The sequence below is a fragment of the Eufriesea mexicana genome, unplaced genomic scaffold (assembly GCF_001483705.2).
Source record: "Eufriesea mexicana isolate 0111107269 unplaced genomic scaffold, ASM148370v2 scaffold168, whole genome shotgun sequence".
NCBI classification, from domain to species: Eukaryota; Metazoa; Arthropoda; class Insecta; order Hymenoptera; family Apidae; genus Eufriesea; species Eufriesea mexicana.
In genome coordinates, this window is record NW_016908333.1 from 226,649 (window position 1) to 252,756 (window position 26,108).

At 46.1% G+C, this 26,108-nt stretch overlaps 5 protein-coding genes across 10 annotated transcripts in view; 2 read left to right on the top strand and 3 right to left on the bottom strand.

The window, feature by feature from the left end:
- LOC108555274 (uncharacterized) overlaps positions 1-6,347 on the bottom strand; it is a 56,260-nt gene extending 49,913 nt beyond the window's left edge. The window contains exons 1-2 of the mRNA XM_017910849.1: positions 5,259-6,347; positions 3,380-3,523 (exon numbers count right to left, since the gene is read on the bottom strand). Of these exons, the coding sequence (XP_017766338.1) occupies positions 3,380-3,523; positions 5,259-6,159 (1,045 nt within the window). The 5' untranslated portion in view covers positions 6,160-6,347. The remainder of the gene's footprint in view (positions 1-3,379; positions 3,524-5,258) is intronic.
- Positions 6,278-9,599, bottom strand: LOC108555256 (uncharacterized). The gene is made up of 3 exons (XM_017910823.1): positions 9,497-9,599; positions 7,460-7,621; positions 6,278-6,576 (listed from the first exon to the last, which is right to left on the bottom strand). Exons 1-3 carry the CDS (start codon positions 9,597-9,599, stop codon positions 6,278-6,280), a joined length of 564 nt encoding a protein of 187 aa, XP_017766312.1.
- A 329-nt stretch (positions 9,600-9,928) lies between these two features.
- LOC108555264 (arrestin domain-containing protein 3) lies at positions 9,929-13,581 on the top strand. Of its 2 annotated transcripts, none has more exons than XM_017910832.1 (8): positions 9,929-10,318; positions 11,478-11,648; positions 11,754-11,968; positions 12,066-12,254; positions 12,337-12,545; positions 12,714-12,985; positions 13,109-13,237; positions 13,324-13,581. In XM_017910832.1, the coding sequence occupies exons 1-8, from the start codon at positions 10,201-10,203 to the stop codon at positions 13,338-13,340; spliced, it is 1,320 nt and encodes a 439-aa protein (XP_017766321.1). In that variant the 5' UTR covers positions 9,929-10,200; the 3' UTR covers positions 13,341-13,581. The 2 variants fall into 2 exon arrangements, with proteins under 2 accessions (XP_017766321.1, XP_017766323.1); XM_017910834.1 differs by lacking the exon at positions 9,929-10,318 and adding an exon at positions 10,760-11,321.
- Positions 13,582-15,097: 1,516 nt separating this feature from the next.
- Positions 15,098-17,839, bottom strand: lolal (longitudinals lacking protein-like). 5 transcript variants are annotated; one of them, XM_017910835.1, is made up of 4 exons: positions 17,580-17,839; positions 16,761-16,993; positions 16,499-16,688; positions 15,098-16,384 (listed from the first exon to the last, which is right to left on the bottom strand). In XM_017910835.1, exons 2-4 carry the CDS (start codon positions 16,947-16,949, stop codon positions 16,341-16,343), a joined length of 423 nt encoding a protein of 140 aa, XP_017766324.1. In that variant the 5' UTR covers positions 16,950-16,993; positions 17,580-17,839; the 3' UTR covers positions 15,098-16,340. The 5 variants fall into 5 exon arrangements, with proteins under 5 accessions (XP_017766324.1, XP_017766328.1, XP_017766325.1 ...); XM_017910839.1 differs by having other exon boundaries at positions 16,475-16,688; positions 17,580-17,828; XM_017910836.1 differs by lacking the exon at positions 17,580-17,839 and adding an exon at positions 17,398-17,530.
- A 1,060-nt stretch (positions 17,840-18,899) lies between these two features.
- LOC108555273 (slow border cells) lies at positions 18,900-22,267 on the top strand. The gene has a single exon (XM_017910848.1). It carries the CDS (start codon positions 19,567-19,569, stop codon positions 20,629-20,631), a length of 1,065 nt encoding a protein of 354 aa, XP_017766337.1. The 5' UTR covers positions 18,900-19,566; the 3' UTR covers positions 20,632-22,267.
- Positions 22,268-26,108: the final 3,841 nt, after the last annotated feature.

Genomic DNA, 26,108 nt, shown 5'->3' on the forward strand with positions numbered 1-26,108 from the left:
TATACATATATGTGGGATTGGAATAAGAACGGCCCTGGAAGAGTGGCAGGTGTGTCTGGACCCAGAACGAAAGACCGCGCGCAAGAGGATCGATTTCAATGAATGTTTATGTTAGAGCGAAAGATTAGATATGCGTGTAGAGTGTTTGAAATACCGCACCCTCCGAGGTTGCGTAGGAAAGAAGTATGATTGCGAAGGAAAGCCTGGGTATGGAAAAGAACAGAGTGAATGCTTAAATAAGGGCAGCAACAGTCCTTCACGGTCTTCAAGATAGCGTCTAACAAGTAAGAGTCGAACGTATCCGTAGCGGGTCTCTAGTTTCGTAGCCAATAAGTATAAGTTTATTGTATTTTAAGAAGCAGTAAAACAACGTTACTTTAGCTAATCCACCCACCCCGATCCCACATATATATTTTGTTTGTGCATTTCAATAAACTTACATTTTCTACCACATAACCCTGTTATTCTGCTGTTGCTTATTACTAGTGCCTAGTAAATTAACAACTGCAACAGGTTGAATGTGTTATGTCTGCTTCGATGTTCGGATTTTCACTTTTTATAAATACAAATACTGGAATATTCAGGTGGTGGTCAACATTGTTAACTTACTTCGTCTTTCATTATATTAGGTGTGGTAAAAAGAAATCCATTATTTTTGCATTCAATTTCGTGCAAAAATAATGGATTTCTTTTTACTTCACCTAATATATGTAGAAATGTTGGATAAGCAACAGAATAAGTAGCAATATAAATATAGAAATGATTTATCCTAAACTAAAACTTATTCTAAGCGCTAATAACAGGAAGTGGAAGTTTTTCCGAAAACTTGGGAGAAAGTCCTCGAACCTCCTCGAAGTTGGAATGCATCTAGTGGTCAACATTGTTAACTTACTTCGTCTTTCATTATATTAGGTGTGGTAAAAAGAAATCCATTATTTTTGCATTCAATTTCGTGCAAAAATAATGGATTTCTTTTTACTTCACCTAATATATGTAGAAACGTTGGATAGGCAACAGAATAAGTAGCGATGTAAATATAGAAATGATTTATCCTAAACTAAAACTTATTCTAAGCGCTAATAACAGGAAGTGGAAGTTTTTCCGAAAACTTGCGAGAAGGTTCATCGAACCTCCTCGATGTTGGAATGCATCTAGTGGCAAGGGTGAGAACGATGATCGCGACAGGATTCTCTTACTCGAAAATGGGAGAAACAGGATAGGAAGAGGCGTCGATGCGTTTTATCGCGGTCCTAAACGAGCGGACGATAATTTTCGCGTCGCATCGATTTTCTATTTTCAGCCAGCACTCGCGGTTATTAATGAGAACCCACGGGTGTCGGGGAAAAGCTCGTTATCGGGCAGGATTATCACAGTGATCTACGCAACGGCGTGTCTCGTTTTTCCGCGTCTCCATCCATTCTGCCCCCTCTGGCATCTCTGCCAATGGAACGCAACTGACCGGCTAACAACGCTTCCTGATATCGCTAAAGGTGATGCCAACACACGCTCGAGTGGTCTCGTTTCGCGAACGGAGAAAAAGGCAGCAACCGGGGAATCCGTTGTTTGCGGAAAGTATTTACCCAGCGGACGTCGGCCGTGTAATTAATTTCCGACGTGCAGATACGACCACCTCGGATACTCCAGGGTAATCCGTCAGTTTGATACGCTCCACGGCCATCGCGAGGGAATCCGTCCAAAGACGGGCTTACGGCCACCGCGGAACATCCACGGGGATGGAATTATTCTGGCGATCCTCGTCAACGATATTACCCTGCGAAAGGTTCAGCCGGCGAACGAACCGCAGGATCGTCCTTCCTCGGCTGTTCACACGTGGATGGGAAAGCGTTTTCGATGTAAATGGGCCGCGAGATAGGGTGACGCTCGCGACATCCACGCTAATGTAAACTAATCGCAGTGCATACACGCCCTCGGATCGTTCTCGTTTCTCCTTACGCTTCGACGTCCCATAGAATAACGTTAAATAACGACAACATGGTGGAGCAGTGTTCCGTTTAACGCGTTAAACGCCACCGGTGCCAGACTTTTCGTTCGGGTCTCGCCGATCCGTACAGTCTGGTAAGGCCCACATGATGGCTAATTATAGTGTGAACGGCATATTAAACCGACGTGGCGTTTAACACGTTGACTGCCAATTACGAGATATCTCGTAGGCTGTTTACTTGCCCAAGATGCCTACTACGAGTTATGCCGTTCCCTTCGTCATTTGCCATATTTGTACAGCTACGAGGAAACCCGTAGTACAACTGTTGTATAATTCAAAAAGAAAAAGTTTATACAAGTGTATCTTCAAAAGAAGAATATTTTTCAAGCTTTTTGATTATTACTATGTACTATAAATTAAGTTTTTGATAATATAACGTGATTAACACTAGAATTTACGGAATCCGTCAATTTGACGGAAGGGTTGCTCCAATTATACGATGGTAACAGATTTTGGTTCATTTACATTAAGACTGTGAATATAATATATAATTGTTTTTATATATTATATTAACAGTCAAATAAAGGCACGTAGTTTCCTTTACCTGTTAACTTGACAGGTGTCCTTGGAAATAAGTATACAGATAGCATCCGTAAACCTAGTGTTAAATCAAATTGGTTTCTTAGACCGGAATCGTGAAAGGTTGCGTGGCAGTCATCGTGTTAACGCGTTAATCGTTTCGACACGACCGATTTTCACGAACGATCGCAACCATCTATCTCTGGAACCATCTCGTCGCCATTCGCGCGAACTCGCGGCCCTGTCGGAACTGCGGTTACGCGAGGATTGTAACGTGGACTGGGTCGTGTAAGGTAAGGAGAAATAAATTACACGGCAAGTTTATTTCGTTAGCGGAGACCTCGTTCCGCGTTCGAATCGTGCATCGAAAGTTTAAACCAGGGCAAGCAGCACCGTGTCGCCGCCGCTTCCGATACGATTCAGCGTAAACAGTGACGCACGATTAAAAACGCCGGTGACAATGGCCGGTCTGATAACTTGACCCCGTTTCGGAGAATCTCTCGGTCGATTGTCTCGACTGGCGTTAGAAAAATCGACGGTGGAGAATCGAGAAAATTTACGCCTTGGGATAAAAGCTGGCGAGAAATGTGCATACGTATAGAGTAATTTTCCATGACTCAACGCCATCCACGCGCTACTGAATTATCAGGGGAAAAAATAGAAAGGGGATGTCGGGGCACAAAGCTCGCGGTTGAAAGATCCGTCGTTACATCTTCATCCACCTACGCTTTCCTGCTCCTTCATCTGCTCGACGTCTACCCGGCTGGCAGCCGCCCCGTGTTCCCAACCGCGATCAACGACCGTGAAACCGGAGAAATATCGCGGCGGTCGTGCTTAACGAGAGAAATACGTGCTTACCGGGTAACTCCAAGAAATTGGAGGTCCTCCGCTGCCTGCCGCGGGGGTGCGCGGTGAAGTTCAAGGGGCCCACGGTCTCGTTGCTAACGTTGGACAAATTGGAGCACTGGCTGTCGCGCGAGCCCCGTCTGGACGCGAGGTAGGCTGCAACACAGAGGCGTGTCGGGAAATTTCATCGAATGCCGAAGAATTCGCGGCTAGTAGCGGCTCGCCAGCGGCGTCAAAGGGATTTTGGTAAAAGCAGAGCGGGTAATTGTTCCAGAGGCGATCCTGGGGCTGGTGAAACGCGTGGAATACCGATCCGTCGCGGTCACGTCGTTGACCGTCAGCCACCGCTGCCTGCGAGCGTGGTCCGATCGAAATTTAGCCAGCGAAATCTCCGCGCCCGGCTCCAAAGGATTATAGATCGAACGGGATTACCGGATTAGCCGCTCGAAATATACGGCCCAGCCTCTCGTTCTCGCTGGAGAAAAAGGAGAATCGAACGAAATATACCATCGCGAGAGAGAGAGAGAGAGAGAGAGAGTTAGAGAGAAATGAAACGCGACTCGAAAGGGATACAGGACGAAGCGAATGGGGTGAAAGCTGGTTTTATTAGAGACCTTTAAACGAGGATTCGATTTGGACGATAAGTCGGTCCGCAGAAATGATTACACCGAGCCGATTTCTGGCTTTCCGACTTCCCTTTGTCCGCCCTGTTACGGGATTAAGCACGACGTAAAAGGCTATAGGATGGATCACGGAGAACGCGTAACGCGAGACTCGAAGGACAAAACGGTTGACGCCGAAACGCGGGGGTTAATAGCGACGTCGTTAATAATTCAGACTAAGCCGGTGGGTACGGGGGAACGGCGTGCTAGGTAAGACGGTTTGAAACGTTATAATTACAATCTCCGCGCAGTCGCCACCACGGGGACGGGATTTATGCGAGACAAAACGCCGCGACTTCGGGAACAATGGGATATTTCAACCGACGAGCCGAGTAAATTCCATCTTCCTCGCCTCTTCGCTGCGAGCACGAGGCCGACCGAGAGGATACCGATAACGCGTTCTCCGGTTGACGTTACTGTCTTTAGGAATATCTAGGTTCAGGTTAGCTGCAGTCGACTTCTTGAACTCGACCCGATTCGAAAATTTTCGAAAAACGCGCCGCTCGTTATCGCGTTACGCGCCTCGGATAATTCGAGGGGGGTGGGGGGGGGGCGCAAGCCGTCACCCGGGCATTAATTAAAACCGATAATCCCCGCGAACCGTTGAAAAAGCGAGAAAGAAGAAGTAGGGACAGGTAAAACCGATGGCGTAACGGCTGATGATTATAAGCCGATCGACGATCCCTCTTCGTTAATCGCCACGCCAGACGCTCGAACGTTCGAATAATTAGACGTGTCCGGAAATCGATGTATCTCATTACGAGATAATATAATTTGCAATTTCGCCGGTCACGAGGCTCGCCTACGCGATAACGAATCGATAATTAACTCTCTCTCTCTCTCTCCTCCACTCTCGCTCTCTTTTTCCGGCGCACAGCGATGGCCCCGTTAATTAATTCTTTTTCGCGCTCGCTGCACTTTGCAAACGCTTTTAAAACGCGATTCGAGGAATTCCTTTGACGAGGTAACTGTGATTCGAGTTTTCGCTCGCTGAATCGACCCATTTCGAACGAATATAAATAGTTGACTCAATCCCTTCTGTTCTTCAATTTCGCCAATACCGCGAGCAACGCGATTCCAATCGTATCCAAACCAGCGACCAACTGTCCGCAGATTAGAATACCATATCATTCGAGCAAAGATATCGCGCGTAACCCTTATCGAGCCGGCCGATGATTACGGTAAACAAGGACGGTGAAAACGGTAGAGTGATCCGAACAGTCGCTCACCGAGACCCCCTTTTATGGACCCTCTCCTCCTAGGGCTGGACAACAGAGTCACTTCCGTGTCCGCGTCTTCCATGTCGGTCAAGTCGCTGGTCGACCTCCTCGAGATGTTCCTCCCGTTCATCCCGTACACGTCCTCTTTACTCTCGCTCAGACTCTTCTCAGTCTCGCTCAGACATCCTTGACTCTGATTAAAGTGACCGCTGTTTTTGCTCCCCTTCTTGCTGCTCGGACTGTCGTTCTTCTCCTTCGACGACCCGTCCGAGGACGACACCCTCGATCCGCTGTTCTTGTAGTTCGAGTTGTTGTGCTGATCCAGATTCAACTCGGGGTGCTTGGGACTGGAAAATCCGTGAACGAGGGGAGCGACGATCGTCGGAGACATGGGACTCTTGGACCCGCTCAGCCCGAAGCAAGAATTCTTTCGATGGTCGAAAGGCTTCGGGCTCTTGGAGCCGAAACTCGAGGAACTCGGCGATCTGACCGGTACCACGGGAGAGACGGAGACGGGACTCCTCGGTGGGTAGCTCATAGTCTTGCCCAGGTTCTTCCTGGACTCGGAGAACTGGAATATAGGCGACTTTCTGCTCGGCGAGTGCAACAGGTCCGGATTTGGGCTCTTCGGGCTCCTGCATCCCTGTCGAGCGTAATAGCTCGGGCTTCTGGGTCCCCGATCGAGCTCGTTCAGCCGTCCAAACTCCTCGAAATCGAAGTTCGTATTAGGTGTCTCCGGGTAGTATTCCGGGGGGAACTCGAAGACCAACGGCGTCCCCGGAGATTTGCCGACCGACAACTGCGTGGGACTTCTCTGGCCTCCGATCGGGATTTGAGGTAGTTGCGGTAGTTGACGGGGACTCCGCGGGGATTTCAGATGTATCGATTGTCCGGGACTGTTCGTCGCCATCTCGGCTCTATGTGTCAACGAATGCTCTCTGCTCTTGCTCTAGCCCTCGAGCCCTCTACCACTCTACCTCCTCCTCGTTCTCTCCGTATCTTTTCCTTTTTACTTTCTTCCTCTCTTTTTAATCTACCAAGAGAAGGTAGAAGCCTCTGCCGAGCTCATTGTGCTTCCAGAGCGACGATGAAACGCGAGACTCTTTGTTGTGCCTGGTCGCCAGGAGTTCCCTCCGAGCTACGCGCCTACCTTCCGGCCCGGATTGAATTTTCATCTCCGCGCCCAAGCACTCCAGTCTTCTGATGCTTTTGCGCGTCGTCGTTAAAGAATGGCGCGACGCTCGGCAGAAGAAGACGCCGATGACGTGCACTTCGGAAAATTCGTCTGCCAACAGCGAGGATAAAGGACCCGATCCTGCGAGATTACCTGAAAAACAAACGACTCGATCATCAACGGCTATTCGTATCGCGATGTTTCTTTCTTTTCTTCTCACTCTCTCTGTTTTTCGATATCGATTTTCTATTAGGCGAAGTGAAAACCGGGAACGTTAAAATTACCTCTGGTTGCCGGCGTGAAATTGGCGATAAAATAATCCGATTTAAAGTTCCGTCGCGAGTTTTCAGCCGCGCGGTGTACAAAGACGATTAAAGGTTCGAACGAATTTTCGATCCCGTCCCGGATACAGTATCATCCGATCAAACAGACCTCTTCAAACACGCGGCGAAAGCTCTTCCCTTCCTCGTGGACGAGGTACGAAGTGCGGCAACGCGACGATTCAAAGCGCGTCGTCTGGTCTGGAAAGCGATCTGCTTGCCGTGGAACAAGTGTAAATAAAAAGCTCTCGCAGAGGAATTTCATTTCCCTTCGACTGTCGCGTAATTTTCTTGTTTACTCCAAACCCCGCGATAGAAAAACCAACCCTCGTTCGACGCAGGCAGGATAATTTCCAGCGAAATGCTTCGCGCAACTGCGAAATTGATACAAACGCTTCTATATGGCGAAGTACACTTCCATAATGATTCCCGGATATCGCGTATACCCCGACTGCCTTTCATCGTCGCGTATTATTTCGCGAACACGTCGGAAACCGATATTAATTAACATTTAACCGACAAAAATCGCCTAGCCAGTGCCTGCTTCGTTTCCGAACAATCGTATCCGGAAATTCCGTAACGAGATTCAAGCCTGGAATTCGCACCTAAATTGCACACGTGTACTCCTCCGCTTTACACGGAGCCACCATTTTAATCCTGGCAGGGTTAATCTCCCTCTATCCTACAAACGAACATGCGAGAGTCCTCCGACTCACCAGTCGCTTCGGTTTCCCTGCGAAGAATTAACCTGTTGATCGCAACCGGCCGAGTATCGTCACGCTGCGTTTCGTCTCCGCTCCTCCGCCAATTTCTCGCGGATCCTCTTCGATCGGACAACGATCCAGAGGACGACCATCCGGCGTAGATCTCGTCGAGGACTGGAAACGAGTGAAGACACGGTGAGTACGATTCCTCGCGAATGTCGAGCAACGTCACCGCGAAACCACCGAGCTGCCTCCTCGACGGAGGCTCCCGCGTTACTGAGGGGTTGCAGCGTACGGGCCACCGTCTCTCCACCACGCCAGCGAATTCACCCTGCTCGACCTCCCACCCCTAGCGTCCCCGGGGCTTTCTTTCTCTTCGCACGTGTCTCTTTATCAATTCGATCCATTTCGCTTCCGTGACTCCGCGGCTTCTCACAGGCCGCAGCCCGATCGTGCGTTTCATCTAGGGGAAAGAGAAAATGGGAAAAAGGGTCGGACTAGCAGTGCAAATGTCACCTGTTACACGGCATTTCTTCGGGATACGCGTCGCGTTTACAGCAGTAGACGGATTGCGCGGGTAGCAGAGGTCGTTGAAGGGTAATGGCATTTCGCGAAGAGCAGACGGAAGTTCCTGATCGACATCGCAAATACTAGGTGATACTTTGATCGCTTCGTCCGGATCCAAGCTTCCGCCTACGGATCTTGAACGGTCACCGATGATCCTTTGCCGTCATCCAGAGTGATTCCTCCAGCGGTCCTCCGGTGTTTCTCGAGCGTGTGACCTGAAACAGAAGTAGCGGAAGCTGGTTAGAAGCGTATCGATCGGAGAACAATCGAAATCGGCACCGTAAATATTCTCACCAGAGGACACGTTTGGTTAGGAATACGAATTGCGAAGCGATTCGATCGAAATCGAAGAGGAAGCTGCGTCTGCTTTGATAAAGACATCCGATGAAAAGAAATTCTGCTCGAGCATCTTCGTTCATCTTCCCGAGCAGAAACGTTGTTCTTCCACGCAGGATTGCCTCGAGTGCACGATGAAATTTGATAGGAAGGAAGAGGACTTGATTCGCATAGCGGATGCAGAGGCACGCGGCTTTCTCGAGGGAAATTCGATTCCCATGTAAAACCGCGGAGGTCATTTCGGGGTAATAGATGGTCCGTGACAGCATGCTGCACGGACGTTCACCGGGGTTGCGCTCGAATTCGCACCGCAACGCGCGGTAACTGCTCGCGAATCACCCCGGAACTTGCGGTCCAACAGTGGCGGACACGTCCCACGGGTAAACGGGAAACTAGTTAACTAGGAATCGATCGTGACATCGTGATTGTCCCAGTGGAAGATTGTTCTTGGACCAAGACAGTGGTACAAAAATTTAAATGAACGCGATACACGTATTTCAAAGATAGCTATTTTTATGGAGAACACCGAGGATACGATTCTTTATACTCATTCTCGAAAATGGCAGGCATCCCGAGTCAATGGGAGTCTCATATTTCTTTATTACCAGCGTCTTATGACTCGTGGACACTTAGCCACCTGAACAGCACTTGGACTGATCCTTTGTAAGAGTCTCTAAATCACCATTAGGGGTAAACAAGCCAGAATGTATCTAAATTTCTAAACTTCCACTATCACGAAAGGATTGGCGGATTCTATACACACTATCAATGGAAAAACACGCAACCAATCGCCAATCCCATACACACCCGAATCCATAAAATGCACAGAGGCACGAGATAGGAGGCAGTCAAAACTAGAACATCGAGTCAAACTTACGACATTGAATCTAATGAATTCACTCTCTGTGATATAGGAAATTGAAAACCTACAACACCGCAATGAACTAGCTTAAGTATCCTTTGATTAATTCTCCATATGGAAAATTCGGACGAAACAGACCTAACGATGCAATAGTGAGATATCCAGGGTCGCTTTCGTTAAGGAAGCTCCCTACTGTAATTGATCTCTAAAATAAACTCCTACTGCTTAGGCCTAAAACACTTATGACTATTGATGCCGAGACGATCGGTCAAGAGGTGTCGAACCTTTCGAGCCGAAGAACAGGCAGTCTAATAAAGATCTCATTGTCAGTTCTTGGGAAGGAAAGTCTTCGGAATCGTTTAGCATACTCCTCCATTCCTCGGCCATACTACGTTCCTTCTAGATGTCAAAACGATTTTAAAAATATCAGAATATCGGAATGGAACGTGGTTATTTACCGAAGGAACGAAGCGAATTCGTACAAGTTACGCGCTGGCGCGAAAAGCGAACCACGCGCCCTTAAAATATCGATTATCTGTCCTCGGGTACACAGTTTCGATTGTTTGCCAATAAGAAAAGACTATCAGTACTGTTCTCGACTTACTTCGCAACGCAACGTGTCAAACTACTCTTCACGATCGAACACCTCTAACAATGGTTGTCCATTTATCGCTTTTGATTTCTGCCAATTGACAAACATCGCTATCGCCAATTGCCGGATATCGCCGATCGTGACGTGCAGTTCACATGTTTATCTATCGATTCGCGGTCTCAAAGATACGATGATTCCTCGAATCCTCTGGCCACGCTATAATATCTACGTAAGGGAAACGACGATTCAGTCGATAGCGGAACGGGATTCGCAAGGTTTGGACGTGCTTCGCGAAACGACCGCGCGCTTCCCCCTCTTCGAAAACTTCTGACAAGCTCGCGTGGTAACGAAGATTCGACACAACCATATACCAATCTGAAACGGTGTGCCTGAATCATGCCGTCGTTGAAATCGTTTCAAGTGCAGTTCGACCGGCCAAATGCTGCGTACATGGCCGGCGAACAGGTCAGTGGAAAAATCATCGTGAACGTAAGCAGAGACACGAACGTGAGAAGTGAGTGTCCTCGGTAGTGAGACAGCGTTACAGCAAAGTTTTCCTACTTGTTCTAAAAGAGGTTTTACGCGATTGTGATTGACAGATTGTCGTATCTTCTCGAAGTTGGAATATTTTTAGACAGCCTAGATATCGCGTTGAAAATACTGATTAACCAGTCGACTTCTGCCTCATCCGAGCAGTGCACACTAGCGCCGCCAACAGTCGCTTCTCGGAAATTCATGCAGATTCTGTTTCCAACGGTCGTTTTCGTGCTGCGTTTAATCGCATTCGTGTAACATTTACGCGATAAATATTATAACTACGTTACTCGATATTGTATCGATTGCTATAGACCGTTTATATCGGTTTTAATAAGCGTACAAACGTAAATGCCGCAATACAATTCGAGAAACAATCGATTTTATCTAAATTCGGTTTTATTCGATGGCTGGCGAATTTTTCTCGAGAACTAAACGCTGTTTATCTTATCTATAACAAAATATGTACCTTCGACACGATACTCGAGGACACATAAACGAAGAGTTAAACCGCAACGCGACCTTCGCTACTTTGTTGGAAATAGCTCCCTTATGATGTATTCCTTTGCGATAAACTGCATCGTCTCGTTCCTTTTGGAATTAACGTCTAAAGTGGCACAGCGATGGTGCACAACTCGCGAGTACTTTAATCGCATTGCCAACAAAGACGCCATTGTCGTAATGCTGCGCTCGGTGTCAGATGATACGCGTGTGCCAACAGTCGCACGAATGAGCGGTCTTGTGCGTCTCAAATCCTCATCCAACCTGATCACGTTGCGTCGATCCGGGGAATTTCGTAAAACTCGTGTTTTCGACCGTCGCACGATTTTCTGGTCGATTTGACGAACAATAGCGAACACGTGACATTAGGCGTGCGCGTAGAAATAAATCATGGGACGAGAATACCAACTGATCCATGGTCGTCGTTTTTCGATCGAAGACGTCAGCGTACAAACATGGCGGCACTCGGAATAACTCTTCCAGTTCGTAACGAATTTCGAGCCTCGATGATCGCATAAATTTCCATACTCGATCGCGTTAATCGGCTTGACAACGGCATCGACTCTGAAAAAAAGAATCGGTTACTAAAAATTTACTGAATTTGCTCAAAATTTGATCGACTATATGATCGATTATAGGACTATACTTCAGTGCGAGAGGAGGAGCTAATGTGTGTTGGAGTCAATCGCAAAGTAGGAAAGATGCTAACGGCCAAGTCAGAACCGTTCATTCAAACTTTACCAATTCGGAGGAATACCTACATCTGCAGTACAACATAGCCGTGCAACAGTGCACTGGCAGAGAAAGACGTGAGTAAAATCCTACAAAGTTTAAGGAGCTCGAAGGTTTGGGTAAACGGTTGAACGGTAAGGAAAAACGACGAATGTCGATGATGCATTTTACGTAATTTCCAGCGGACTCACTGGTCAGAATCACGTCTGGTTACCACGAGTATCCATTTACCTTCCAGCTACCCCATAGCATTCCGAGCAGCTTCGAACACTACTATGGACACATAAGATACACGGTGAAGGCCATGATGGATAGGCCATGGAAGTTTAATCACGAATGTAAAACAGCGTTTACCGTTATTTCACCTTTAGACTTGAACGAGTATCGTGCAAGATGCGTAAGAACCTAGTATTTGCGTCTTAAATATTACAAGATCGATTTCCGAAATTTCCACGAATCGTCATATACATTTGTTTGATTTTTTCATAGAGTAGTTGGGAATCCAAGACGAAGTGGTGGAAAATTTCTGCTGCCTTTGCGTGATCAATCAAGGTTCGATAAGGGCGGAAATCACAATGCCTTTCACCGGATATGTTCCAGGACAGTCAATAAACACGATACTAGACTATAAGAATTCATCGAGTAGCGTAGAGATTTCAAAGGTCACTACCAAACTAGCGAAAGTGAGTGACGAGTTCGAAACGGCGAAAGTATCGGTTCCTCGAGCGTTGAGAAATTATTCGTTTATTCTTTCCCTGCTTTCAGAAAATCGACTTTTACGCGAACTCGCCGTACAGCAAAACGCAAACTAGTAACGCTGTACTAAAGTCCACGAGCGACTCGGGACCGTTCTCGGCCCGTGGCCGAGTTGTATCGAATATTCTGGTACCACCTATACCACCGTCTCACCTCAAATATTGCAGCATAATAAACCTGGAGTACCAAGTGATCGTCACTGTCCACGTCTCGGGACCGTAAGTAGCGTTCGACGAAGTGGAATATAATCCCGCAGCTGAAAAATATTTGAATAGTCGTAATACACGAAGTAATGGTGAAATCTAAGAGATAAGATAACAGCTATGACGTAACGTAATTATTATCTTCGATTCATTATCAACGCTTTGTCTTCCGACTTCCACCAGGCACTGTAAAATCGAGAAGAGTTACCCTCTTCTCATCGGTACGGTACCACTTTATTGTCCTCCTTCTGCACCACCTATGGAGGATGCGAACGTCGTGCCTGTCCCGTCGGTCGTGAGACAAAACACGCCAGTGATAATAACGGTACCGTTGCCGATGACGGTGTCACCGGAGCAATTTAACGCACCGTATCCTCAAACAGGAGCCCAGAATCGACACATGGGCTTCGTTCATCCGGACCAGCCCAGCACCTCTGCCGTCAACCTAGAAATACGTAAGAAATTAGTGACAATTTTATTACTATGTTAAATTATTACTAATAATTTCATTAGTAATAATTTATGCGAGTAAATGAAAATGTAACAAGCTAAGATTCGTTACTGTTCCCTCCGTTTAGCACCGCCATCTTACGAAGAATGCATGTCTGGAACTGAGCATATCAAGGAATCCAATGATTCGAGTTACGTGTTCGGTGCGAACAGACCTTTCGCACCCAGGTATCCTGTGTTCAACTACCCGACACAGAGTAAGAATACAAATTTATTACGCGACCATTTAATCCTAGCTGTTCGAGCACACGGTCAGTTTCTAACGAAATCTCTTTTCCCTCAGATATACGCAACGAATGAACGAGAAGTTGCAGGACGATGGTGAATCATTCGTGTGCAACTGAAAATGAGATTTACCAGCTGACAATCTACCTCGACTCTTCGCTAGACTCTTCTATTTTGTACAAGTTATCGAACTATTTTTATACGTGTGTGTATGTATGTTACTATTTTTCCTACTACGTGTAGTTGTGCGTGTACATTTGTAAACGAGTAAATATGTCTTTGTACGTGAAACGAAAGGAACGCTTTCTGTCTTATCTCCCACTGAAGTCAGAAGGCATAAGGGAAAAGCAACGGTTTTACGAAAATGATATATTTACACAATTTATTTTTATATCTCAACATCGTCATATTGTAATCATAATCATCATCGAGTCACATTATAATTAGCAAAGGAAAAAACGAATATCATGTTTAAAAAGGTGAACAAGGAGAATAGAGAATTTAGCGACAAAAGGTAGCAGTATAAAAGGAATGAAAGATTCGTCGGTAAAACTTCGGTAAATCGATAGATCGCAAATCGGTCGTTCTCAAAAAGGTTCGGATAAAGAAGAGAGTAAAAAACTTACAGTAGCTCCTGAACGCGTATGCTTGTGTAACGTAATTGTTTAAGAATATGGAGGAAGGCTTATCAACAAGTTGCGAACTTATCTCGAATCATCACTCATATAACATCTTCTACTCTAAGGTGTATTACAGCTCGACTTGACGCTTTAGCAAATACACACGGTACGATTCGCATTTCAATCACCAAATGCCCGATAAACGTGTCATTGTAGGAACTGAACCCAACCATCTTAATGTTAAAGGCTGTCTTAAATACTGCGAACAGACACGGTCGTCATTCATTTTTCTTACTTTTCCTTTGCTTTTTGGAGTACGACTTGCTATCGGATGGCTGTGAAGACTTTTCTTTCGACTCTACTCTTGCTTGCGCAAACAAACGAGTAAAGAGATTGGTACGCGATCGGACATACATCGAAAAGAATATACGGTGCAACTATTAACGAAGACTGGACAAAGTCAATTCCAATTGTACCTTTACAGAATGGCGTTCGTTGCGGCTGGTCCCATTTCGTACGCTTGTATCGCATCGTTCGTAGATACGACGATCGTTCTTACCGAATTCGCTCGTTAATAACCAAGACAAAAATTTCGCTGATTATCGAATATAATTTGTTGCTCTGAAATAATCGTACAATCGTGACATCGTTCACAAGGGCATCCGACGCAATAAACAAGAGAAAAAAAAATTGTGCTACGACTAATTCGTTCGCACGGTTTTGTTTCCAATATGCTTCAAGTATAGGATACGAGCGTATAATCCTAAACTGGCATTCGGTGTCGTACAAGTACTCGTGGTCATTAAATATGAGTTCAATAATCGCATCAAACGTAAATATATCTAATTTTTTTTTTTTTTTTTTGTTTTTGTTTTTCCTTTAAATCGCAGCATGCTAAAAATGTTTAAAAAAAGAAAGAAAAAAATAAAAAGAGTCAAGAATTGAAACGAATATATTGAGATATAAGAAAAATAGATAAAGTGAAAGATATAATTCGTAGACTTGCGAGAGACGTAAAAGTAGCACTTGGAAATGAAAAGAGTAAAAACTCTTAGACACTTGTGATTACATAGTAAACGATACGAAAGCTTTTGTGTGTAACGTACAGTAATACATACGTATTTCTTGACTCGATAATGTTTCCTGACTTTTTTTTCTTTAAATCTCTGATTATCCTGATTCATCGGGAGGGGAAAGGAACTGTGCGCTCCGACTTTACAAAAATTTGCTTCGCTTATATTACAATAACCTTCCCTCGATTTAAGACATTCAACCCTTAATATATTATTATCATAAATAAATTTGGTCTATCGGTAATATTGTGAATACGCCGGTATAAATACTGGCAGTATTTGGTTAAGTAAAAAAATCATGATCACTAGAAGAGGTAACTGGTACCGATTGAATTAATAAAAAATTAGCGAAACTATTATTATCGTTCCAATTATAAATATTCATCAGCGAGAAACGACACGATTTATCAATCCACATACATTATATTCGGTTGTACAGGTATTCACGATTACTTCTTGAATTATCGTCGAGGATACGACAAATTCGTCCACGCGAAAGTTTTGTCCAATTTTAACGTCACATCGAATCAACTTTTCACGCGTATAATCTGCTAGTATCCTTGACGATTTGAGAAATAACAGTGTGTATACGTATAAACCAAACATACTGCAGATAACAAAAGAGAGCAATATACGACACGCATGTTACAACTTCCAGTAAACTTGATTTAACATTCTTTCATGGGATTATCGGGGTATCGCAGATCTATTCACGATACGAACGAAATTTCTTGCAAGTTAATACCAGCGAATGCGTTGGCAAAATTGTCCTATGTTACTAACACATTGGCTTATAGTTACGTCATAAACTCTTATTTCTTGAATATATCTTGTTTGCATTATATTACAATATGGTATTGCTCTATTCTCCGTCATAAAGAATTTAATAAAAAGATTGCGCTTAGCCAACACTCGGTATAGACTCGAGAAATTTGAATGCCTCGTAAACAGATCTACCATGGGACCGCCGATAGGAAAGTATAGTGAGTCAGTAGATCCGTTTTAAAAACAGCAGTTGTAAAGATGTCTTTTAACATTTCCATTTGATCCACAAAACTGTCCCGTGTATTGTAAACTATGGTGACCCACTTATTAGTTTTTGCAGCACTTTGTTTTAAAAAAATAATCAATGTTGCTTTCGCCACCACATGGCGCAACGGGTTCAAGACAAACATCAACATTTCGTCTCTACCATATTTGTATACATACATTCAATACAACATTAACATTAACTGAGATTAAGAAAAGGCATAATTTACATTGTCGCCGTGTGTTGATCCAAGTCATGAACCAGAGGACACTGAGTTGTGCACACGTAGCGTGTGTTTTTTTTTTCTTTTTCTTTTTTTATAGTGTGTGGTATATGTCTTTACGCAATCACTTTACATTATTACACTTTTTTTCAGTCCGCACGCTTCCCAAAATCCTGAAAAGAAAAGTATGAATACCACGTTGGAAGAAACGTAAAAAGAACAAGCAAGTAGTCGACGATATTTAAATGAGTATGTAACTTTACCATAACTATAAGTGCAACTTTAACCTTCTCTTTTAATGGCACCTGGTGCTTCTGCTAACCCTTTAACTTTAAGCCGATCAGCAGTTTTAAGAAATGCAGGCAACTGATCCTGTGAAACGTTAACTTCTCCTGCGTACATAAACTCCAAAATGGCCTGAAGATGACTGTATGCGACATCTTTCAGAATGATGATGGGATGTTTGGACGGATTTTCCTATTAAAGAGTATTAATTAGAAAAATTTCACTACCCGAGACGGTTAAACTTTGGACAGTACGATAACATACCTCTAACAAAGATTTAAAATAGGGACTACAAGCGGATAATACCATCTTATGTGCTTTACAAGTTTGTCCATCGCAAGCTAATGTCACATCCGTGAAACTTTTTTCATCTCGTAGGTGTTTAAACGACGATACCATATTAGATTGGAAATCATTCCATTTAAGAAAAAACTGCTGCTGTTCATCTGCCATCGCTGACACCCAATATTACAATGAGCCTTGATAAAATTTCAAAACTGGAAGAACAAGTTTCGGTAAGATATAAAAACACCGAATTACGTCCGACAGACTAATATAATTATAATAGTAATAACAACGATATCGCACAAACGTTATCGCACGTACGGGGGGAAAAGATAGGAAAACATAAAGTACGCGTTAAGCGGAAAAATGCATAGATATGAAACGAAAAAAATATTTATTCGACAATCGTAAAAGAATCGCAACGAAACAAACGGGACACGAAACGAAAGGCAATGTTTCTAAAATGTACACGAGATCGAATCTTGCTACCTTGCACGAAGTTCTATGTACCAGATTTTGTTTAGGTTAAGGCCAAAAATATTCAGGCAAGTCGTACGGAGTTTGTCCAAGGGTATTCGGTGAAGCGAAAATAGAAATAAAAGAAGAGATATCATACCACAGTACGAATTCGATTCACTCTAGTATTGGAACAAGCTTCGCATGACGTGTTACTCGTATTTTGTCATAACAATACGCGTACGACCGACGGACCGTTCCGTCAAAGGCACTCGTAGGTCCAAAACGGCACACCGATACGAAACGCGCGAGAAAAATAACCTAACGAAATTCGTTACTTACCTTTGCTTGCCGAACCACTGTATTCAATGGGGGAACGACGAATCACAAAAAGAACGCGAAAAACATATATTGCCGAAAAGTTTTTACGCGAATGTTACCAATTTTTTGTTGTGGCTAATATCACGGCGAAGAAATTCGGTCGAACTCGGATCTTTCCGTAACGGATCGGTTCGGAAACACTGTACCGACTGGCAACGGTCTCTGTTCCTTTTCTCGAGATGTCGCTCGTGTCGTTAATTCACGCGTTTGGAGGAATATTCGAAATTCTCCCTACATAAATGTCAATCCAAAATTGTATATCGACGTCATTGCAGCGCACAAATTGCATTCCTAGATATAACATCAAAGGACGCGGTCTCCTGAAACAAAGATAGAACAGTTAAAATCATACATCGTAAAGTTTAAACTTTCCTCCCGGACGAGTCGTTGCTCTAAATTTGAACGAAACCGCTCGTAATATTTTACGATAGAGATAAAAAAACGTTTCGGTACTAGCACCATCGGTCGTTACTCTGTCCCATCGTTATAAACTCCGTGCAAGGATCTCGCATCTACCATCGATAATATCCTCTCTCACTTTGTTACTGCTAATTGCGCAATCTCACGCAAGCAATTGGACAGATATCAGCATGCGCTAACTGACAAATCAAATGTACCCGCTATTACATAGAAATCGGTTCCGATCGAGTGACCAACGATGACGGTAACGATAATCGTCGGGTTGCTCGTGTCCCGCGAAACAAATCGCGCGTTCTCCGTGCGTACAATTCCCCTTCGATCGGGACGGCACGCGCGCGTACAACCGAAAGACAAAAGGAACGGGACGGAGGGACGAAAATCGCACGGAAAATCTGTCGGTTTCCATGGAAAAACCGTGCGTCGAAAGAACAGCGGATTCGTGTATAAGTTCTTATAAATAGAACCGAGAAAGGCGAGCACCGGAAAAGTTTTCCTGTCGCGCGATGCCGCGACGACGGGACGACAGCATGTCAGTCCGTGAGACGAACAAAGAAAGATTTCGCCCAGTGGAGAGGGCAAGAGAGACAGAGCGGGAGGGCGGGAAGATAGAAAGGAGAGGAAGAGAGAAAGAAGGAGCGATGGGATCAGCGTGGAGTGGGAGAGGGCGCGAGGGAGAGCGAGAGAGCGCGAGGGAGAGCGGGTGAGCGAGAAAGATAGGCGATAGAGTGGACGCGCGCGGTATCCACGCTCTTAGCGCGGATCGCGGGAAGAGGAAAGAGGAGTGGAGAGCGGCTGAGAGGGAAGCGCGCGAGCGCAAGCGCAATGAGGCATGCAGTTGCTCTCGACGCACGCCACATTGAAAGCTTGCGACATGCCGCAAAGCCGCTCAGTCGTGCGTCAGCTCTCGTGCGGGTGGTATCGTTTTCTCGTTTTCTCAGCATTCCCTGTGGTGTATATCGTAACCGCGAGCACGAAAAAGCCCGCGTAGGCGTGGTGAACGCGTTGGCGCATACGAACCACGCGGTTTTAACCGAAGAAGAAGCAATCGTGCCCTGCTAAGGCGAGCGAACATTAGCGGTGCGCGTCTTCGTCGTCCTCGAAAATTGGAATAGTCGAGGGTCACGTTTTGGTACTTGGACCAGTGTCAGATCTCGGCTCGTCTGCACGGGAAAATTCCCTGCTTGCCGTTCGAGGTCGTTCTCGTGGTAAAGTTTCACAGCGATACACGTTTGGCCTGTCTTGGTTTCCCGTCGTGGACAACGGGCGTTTGTCGGCGGAGTTGTCGTAGTCGGGAGTAGGACTATAGCGCGAGAAAATAAAAACAGAGAAAAAGAGAGAGAGAGAGAGAGAGAGAGAGAGAGAGAGAGAGAGAAAGAGAAAGAGAGAGAGAGCCAGAGAGACAGAGACAAACAGACAGAGAGAGAGGATCGATTTGACGGAGAATCGGAGATATCTTCGATCGGGTATAAAAGACGGTGATAATAGGATTGCGGAAAGATATATCGTATCTGTGATGTGCGAGTGAGCAATGGAATCACCAGTCATGTACGATTCAGCGGCCCATCAGGCCCAGGCCCACGGTGCGGCCGACCTCAAGAAGACCCAGGTACTGAACAACAACAACAACCACCAGGGCAACAACAACAACAACAGCAACACGGCGAACAACAACAACTCGGCCCTACAGGTGAATCACAATCACAGCCAGCAGCAGAGCAGCTCGGTGGTGAGCAAGGTCTCAGCGAGCAAGGCTAGCCTTCACCAACAATACGCGGAACACTGCGCGGCGGCCGGTGAGCTGACAGACCTGAACACACCGGAGATATCGTTAGATCTGCAACACCTGATCGACGACAGCCACTTCAACGACGGCCTGCTAGATATGCTAGGCGCGAACAACGGTGCGGTGAAACATGTGAGAACGCCGGGTTATCCGCGTACCACGCTCGCCTACATGCCGCAACCCGTGCACAGCGGCGCAAGTTATCACCAGGGCAGCAACAGCTGTAGCGATAGCAACAGCTCGAGCTCCGAATCGCCTAGCATCAAAGAAGAACCGCTCGACCCGGCGGACTATCGTCGTCACTGCCCGCAATATCCACCGGGTGGATACAGTCCGGTGACAAACGGACCGTTCGCCAATGGAGCACCAACCTTCACCACTCTGACCCCGTCCACGGTGCCCGGTGGCCACCCCGGCGCACCGGTCCATCAACCACCACCTCGAGGCGGACCGATGAAACCGGTGATGGCGCATCAACATCACGCCAACACTGCCGCTGCTGTTGCCAGGAAACAGACCAAGGCCATCGACAAAGCTAGCGACGAGTACAGAAGACGACGCGAGAGGAACAACATCGCGGTGAGGAAAAGTCGCGAGAAGGCGAAGGTACGATCGAGAGAGACGGAGGAGAAGGTGAAGCTGCTGGTGAAGGACAACGACCTGCTGAAAAAGAGGATCGAACTGCTGACGGAGGAACTGAACGTTCTCAGGTCTCTGTTCAGCAGCGTCGGCGTGGTACCGGAACAGCTGCACCGCGAGATCTCCAGGCACCTCGATCAGTTCCAGCAACACGCGGTGGGACCCATGTAGCGCACGACGACGTCATCGTCGTCGAGCACCACGGTGGCATCGCGCCGCCTCTATTACGCCTTTCTCTCGTCCATCGGCATCGACCTTCGTCCCTTGCCTTTCAGGCCGATACCATTGCGAAAGAGAGTCATTTCGAAGCGACTTCCGCTTTCCGGCCGGCCAGCCGATCGTTGTCGCGCTCGATCCTTTCGCGCCCGCGTCATCCGGCTGGTAAAAGCAAAGGAAAACGGCGTTCCGGATCGAACGCCGCGGACGTTGCTGCGTCTTTTGTCTCGTTTCCCGGAGTGGAGGACGCGAGGTGCACGTGCGTTCGTTGGAGAGAAACGGCACGCAGCAGCAGCAGCAGCAACAGCTCGCGGGCAGAAGAGAAGACGCGGTGGGAATGGAAAACCGAGAGAAAGATAGAGAGGGGAAGGGAGGAGGGCAGGAACGACGAAGAGAATAAAAGAAGGAGGGAGAGGCGTGACTCGTTGGAAGAAGAGACGCTCGTCGGTTTCCCCGGGGAGAGCTTTCCGGCAGCTGGAACTTACGTCGACGCGACTTCACGCGACTCGACGCGTGCAAGAAAAGTGCCTCCGCTCATTGGCGAACTTTTTTTACACCGAGTGCATCGGACACTTTCCCATTCGTCTGTACGCGACACGCAACGAAACGAAGAAAAAAGATTTAGAAAAACGAAAAAAAAAAAAGAGAGCGAACAGAAGATGCGAGGAAATGATTTTCGAGGCTCTCGCGTGGCCGCCGTGTCCGCATAGGTCCCCCATATGTCCTCCCCTCTGCGCTGGGACCTATCCGGGGTTACGCGGGAGATAGATGAAAATTGACCGGGACGAACGATCGATTCGTTCGGTCTTCTTTGTTTCTTTTCTTTTTTCCTCCTTTCGTATCTATCTTCTATCTTTTCCTTTCTTTTTTTTCTTTTGTTTCTTCTTTTTTTTCTGCTTTCTTTCTCAAAGTACGTAAGACTGGGTGGTGGTTACCGCGTGTCTCGCGGGTTCGCCACCTCATTCGATCGCGTAATTCGCAACACGGAGACACGTTGCGATTCTGAACGGATCGCGCATCGATGTTGCACAGGCGCATCGATCACACTCTCGCATACGTAACGCTCACACACGCGCGAGAGAACACTTGCATTCGTTGCAGCGCGGTACTTGCATGTACACGTGTACCAACACGTGCGCGCCTATATTTCAATTCGTACGCATGCAAATTCGATTCTCTCGACATTACACATTTTTGATGCACCTTCCACTGATCTTACATACGCGTTCGAAGGAAAACGTACACGCGTATATACGTACATACATGCATACACACATACGCAAACGCGCGCGCGACGCATAAGAAACGTACAATGGTTACACGCATAGCGACGATGCGATGGACGCGGTGCATCCGTGCACCGCGTTGCGTTCAGATTTTTAGATATCGACCGATCAAATTAGATTATCGTTCTCATTACCAAGTACCTAAAAAAAGGCATACCGAGATACCGTAATTCGCGATCAGTACCGATGCGACAACCACGTCAATGCTACACCTTCTCGATTCGTGCATCGTATTCTTCTCGACGGGGTGAAACCACGCGACCATCCCCCCACCCCTCCGTAACAAAAAAAAAAAAAAAAAAAAACACAGAGAAAAAAAGAAAAGCACTCTTATCACACGCCCTTGTATTATAGTTCTATATTTTAATTTTATTATATTCGAGATGTATGTACATAAAAAAAAGCTAATATATTTTGTTAGAGAAACGAAACGAAGCGGACTCGTGTTTTTTGTGAGAGAGCGAGAGAGAAAGGGAGGGAGAGAAACGGAGCGTGAAAGAGCGAAAGAGCAGCGGTGAAGATGAAAAATATTAAAAAAATGTCGAATGTGTGCGAGCATGTGTCGAACGAACCGATCGTTAGAGCTATACGTTTTAATGTAAACGATGAATTAGATTGCGGCGAAAGAGAGAGAGAGAGAAAGAGGGGGGAAGCGAGGAGAGATAGATAATTCGCCGACGTTACCTGGGATTCGGTCCAACCGAGTCCCTTCTACCTTGAGTTACCGTAAAAATCGCGTGAAGCGGGCTTCATTCTACTTCTGTTTTTATTATTATTTTTTTTTCTTTTCATCTTCTTCGTTCGTAGATTCAATCGCGTGCGAGAGAACGATACTTGTTATTACCTTATATACGTACTTGTGCGACAAGTCTAACGTTTCTTCTTTACTTTATTTTATTTTTATTTTATTTTTTCTCTTCCTTTTTTTTCTAAGACGTTTATCGGGTCTCTCGGTGATGCACGACTCAACAAACGTGTGTACGCGTACATCACCTGCGCGTGTATGTCCGCGCGCATCACGCATGTCCGCACACGAGCGTGCATGTGCATGTGCACGCGTTCCTTGGCGTATGACTGATGTATGTTAGGTACGAGATTACCTGTCACGGTTGTCTTCTTGTCTATGCACAAATATATTTTGATATAAAAGCTACGGCATTCTTTCCTCACCCCCGACCGACTTATTGCACCTACTTCCAATAAAACCGAAACAAACAACGGTCATCGTGCGAGAATCCGATTTTGAGAATCCCTTTATCTCTAGACGAGGCGCAGATAACACGGAATATCAATTAATACGAAATCATTGAGTCATTCATAGTTGCTCCCATATTACTCATAACTGTGCAAATTCGCGTCGAAGCTTGCACAAAGAAAGAAAGTCGCGGACAGGAAATTCGCTTATCGCGATCGGAAAATAAACCGATTTATCGGGCATACATTCCCCTTTTGCTTTTCCTCGCGAAAAGAATCCTCGGATCGCCGTGATGAGGCATGTTTTAAACGCGGATTCCCGCACCGGAAGCACGATGAGTCGCGAGAAGCAACTCCGGAGGAACGCAGAGACGTATACCGAAGCGTTCGTGTCCGAAAAGCGGAAAATTTACTCGCCGCGCGGAGAACCACGATAAAACTGTCGGCCATTAATCCGGCAGTAAAAATCGAGCGTGTCGCGTACGTAGACGACGGGTTCGCGAGCGAAAAGCGATCGGCCCTCTCGACCGCGCGAATCCGCCGTTGAATGAGTCACGAGATAAGTTTGTTGTTAGTCAGATAAATAGATTAACACCATTGTGACGATCGTGGCGTTCTTTTTGCACTCTGGTAGAACAGGATACGAGCGTTCCGCGTGTTCGACGATCTCGAGGTTTGCACGTGTGAGCTCTACCTCTTGGTATTGCACGAGGAAGCGGACTCGCACGCATAGCGTATGCTCGGGCAAACGAGTTTTTCACGGGTAAGATACGCAAAAAGAATCACGAGACTAGATTTCCGCGTGTCTCTGCGTCTTTCCTGCTACCGTGGGTGATCGTTGCCTCGTTATCTTCGGCAACGGAATCTTTTCTAAATATTTTAATCAAACGCGTCCTCGCCGATACGCGATGCACATTAACCCTTTGACTATCACGCCGAAATCACGTGTTCCACTGAGAACGCCGCGGGAGTATTTTTATTATTCAGAGCACTGAAGAGCTCTGGTCACCAATAACGACCACCGTCATTGCGGTGTCACAGGAGAAACCGTGGCTGGTCATGTACGACCAACGTGGCAGTCAAAGTGTCAACGAAGAGGATAAGCTACGAGACGAACAGAGCCCGTGCCATGAAACAGTTTAACCACGTGGCTTGCAATCGATCAACAGGTTTCCCGACTCGTGCTTCACCCTGTTGAGTTTCGTTCGATCCACGATGATCCTGGCTGATCCTGCGGAAATACAGAATGATTTAGTGCTCGTACGAGGCGCGACTAAATGGTCGCTATTAGCAATTCAACGGTGCACGGAGAAGTTCTTACCTCGGATAATTAGGTATGCGAATGCATTCGTCTTGCGCGACACTGATGGATCACCATCGCGTTACCCTGTTTACTTTTCGATAACAATCGCAGTGCGACACTCGGAAAACGCGTTGCGAGTATCGAGACTGCCGAGGAACCTTAGAACTCGAGACTCGAAAGGTGTAAAAGCTTCGGCTGGTTTGGCACCGCGTCCTGGTCCAGCGTTAAGAGGGTAACATAATTAGTCGATAGCTTGCGTCAACTCGTCCCAGGAACCAACACCGTGGTCTAAATATACCCAAATACGACCGTCGCGAGGAACCTGTACACAAGGAAGCTTTTCGGGACAGTCGAACGTGCCTCTTTCTAGAACAAATACTCCACTTGGGCCCACGAAGCGACGCGATCGAAGGTGTTTGAACAACAGACACCGTCTGTTCGTTCCACCAATCGTCGACCTAACGGGGCGAGACTCCGTTGCTTTCGTGACGCCCAGGTAACGTTGACACACCTGTCGCGGACTAGCCGATACTTTAATTATCCTAAGCGTTACGTAATCGCGAAGCTGATGCACCGAGTCGCGATCCCACCGTCTAACGCGTCGCTGCGAGCACTCTGGCCCGAGGAATCGATCATCCTCGGGAAATAAGCGAAATTAACGACGCGTTTCCGCCTCGCGTTAACGACGATCGGAAGGTCGCCGAGGTGCGTGAGGCTGCGCGCCGTGCTAAAAGTATGACATAATGCAGCGAGTTTTGACGCCGAGATGTCTACGTGCACATGTCGCGGTCGTCGCTAGTTTTAGACACGAGCACTGCCAACGCTAGCTACTCCAAGCGTGGATTTCGTGGGAACGGTTAACACGATTTCGCTATTCCACCGATTGGACACCGAGCTGGCATGCCAGGCATTCGCTTTGAAGGTACCAGGATGACATTCCAAAGTGACATTCTGACGCTCTCGAGGGCGGTCAACTACTCGAATAAATGACCCCAGGGCGAATGACGAGGTGACGAATTATACGATTTACACATTCTGCAATGTTTTACCAAAATTTTCAGTACAATGTATACCAGTATACATACATGGTACGGTATACCACGTGGAATGTTTTTTGGTATGTTATATATCGACGTAAAACGAGCATTTTTGGGTTAGTCGAGAAGTTATGTCGATATTTTTAGCATAAAATGGCGCTAATTTGCTTCTGAGCAGAAAAAACGACCTATAATTTTCCTCATCTTCGGGCCACTTGCTAATTCTGATTATCACGCGATTATATTCGATAGACTAGGGTACTGCTCCGCGCTGAAGAAGGAACGCTATCTGTCACAAAAATCGAATTTAAATATAGATATTTTCGTATTACGTATTATATACGAGTTATGTACCTTCGTGTACGATATTAGTATTAATATTTTCACGAAGGATATCGCACACGCGTGACCTTTGTATTCGTGGTCGCTCACACGATATCGACTATCGTAAAAAGCACTTCCTCTATAGCAACTATTAGCACTGCTGTTACACAAACGATCCTACACTTTAATTACTAGTAAATATTTTTATTAACCCACGACACTAACAAAATTACTATAATCAGTATCGAATATCGAGCTCAAAACAATTTCGAAATTTTCGTGCTATCT

Excerpts from the sequence above, each read along its gene's own strand:
- lolal (XM_017910835.1), bottom strand. The coding sequence starts at position 16,949 with ATGGCAGATGAACAGCAGCAGTTTTTTCTTAAATGGAATGATTTCCAA. Across the intron at positions 16,689-16,760 it reads ATTTTAAATCTTTGTTAGAG|GAAAATCCGTCCAAACATCC; the intron begins GTATGTTATCGT and ends ACTCTTTAATAG. Across the intron at positions 16,385-16,498 it reads AGGTGCCATTAAAAGAGAAG|GATTTTGGGAAGCGTGCGGA; the intron begins GTTAAAGTTGCA and ends TTTTCTTTTCAG.
- LOC108555273 (XM_017910848.1), top strand. The coding sequence starts at position 19,567 with ATGGAATCACCAGTCATGTACGATTCAGCGGCCCATCAGGCCCAGGCC.
- LOC108555264 (XM_017910832.1), top strand. The coding sequence starts at position 10,201 with ATGCCGTCGTTGAAATCGTTTCAAGTGCAGTTCGACCGGCCAAATGCT. Across the intron at positions 12,255-12,336 it reads TCACTACCAAACTAGCGAAA|AAAATCGACTTTTACGCGAA; the intron begins GTGAGTGACGAG and ends CCCTGCTTTCAG. Across the intron at positions 12,546-12,713 it reads ACTGTCCACGTCTCGGGACC|GCACTGTAAAATCGAGAAGA; the intron begins GTAAGTAGCGTT and ends GACTTCCACCAG.
- LOC108555256 (XM_017910823.1), bottom strand. The coding sequence starts at position 9,599 with ATGGCCGAGGAATGGAGGAGTATGCTAAACGATTCCGAAGACTTTCCT. Across the intron at positions 7,622-9,496 it reads CCTGTTCTTCGGCTCGAAAG|TCCTCGACGAGATCTACGCC; the intron begins GTTCGACACCTC and ends ACTCGTTTCCAG. Across the intron at positions 6,577-7,459 it reads CAGGGAAACCGAAGCGACTG|GTAATCTCGCAGGATCGGGT; the intron begins GTGAGTCGGAGG and ends TTTGTTTTTCAG.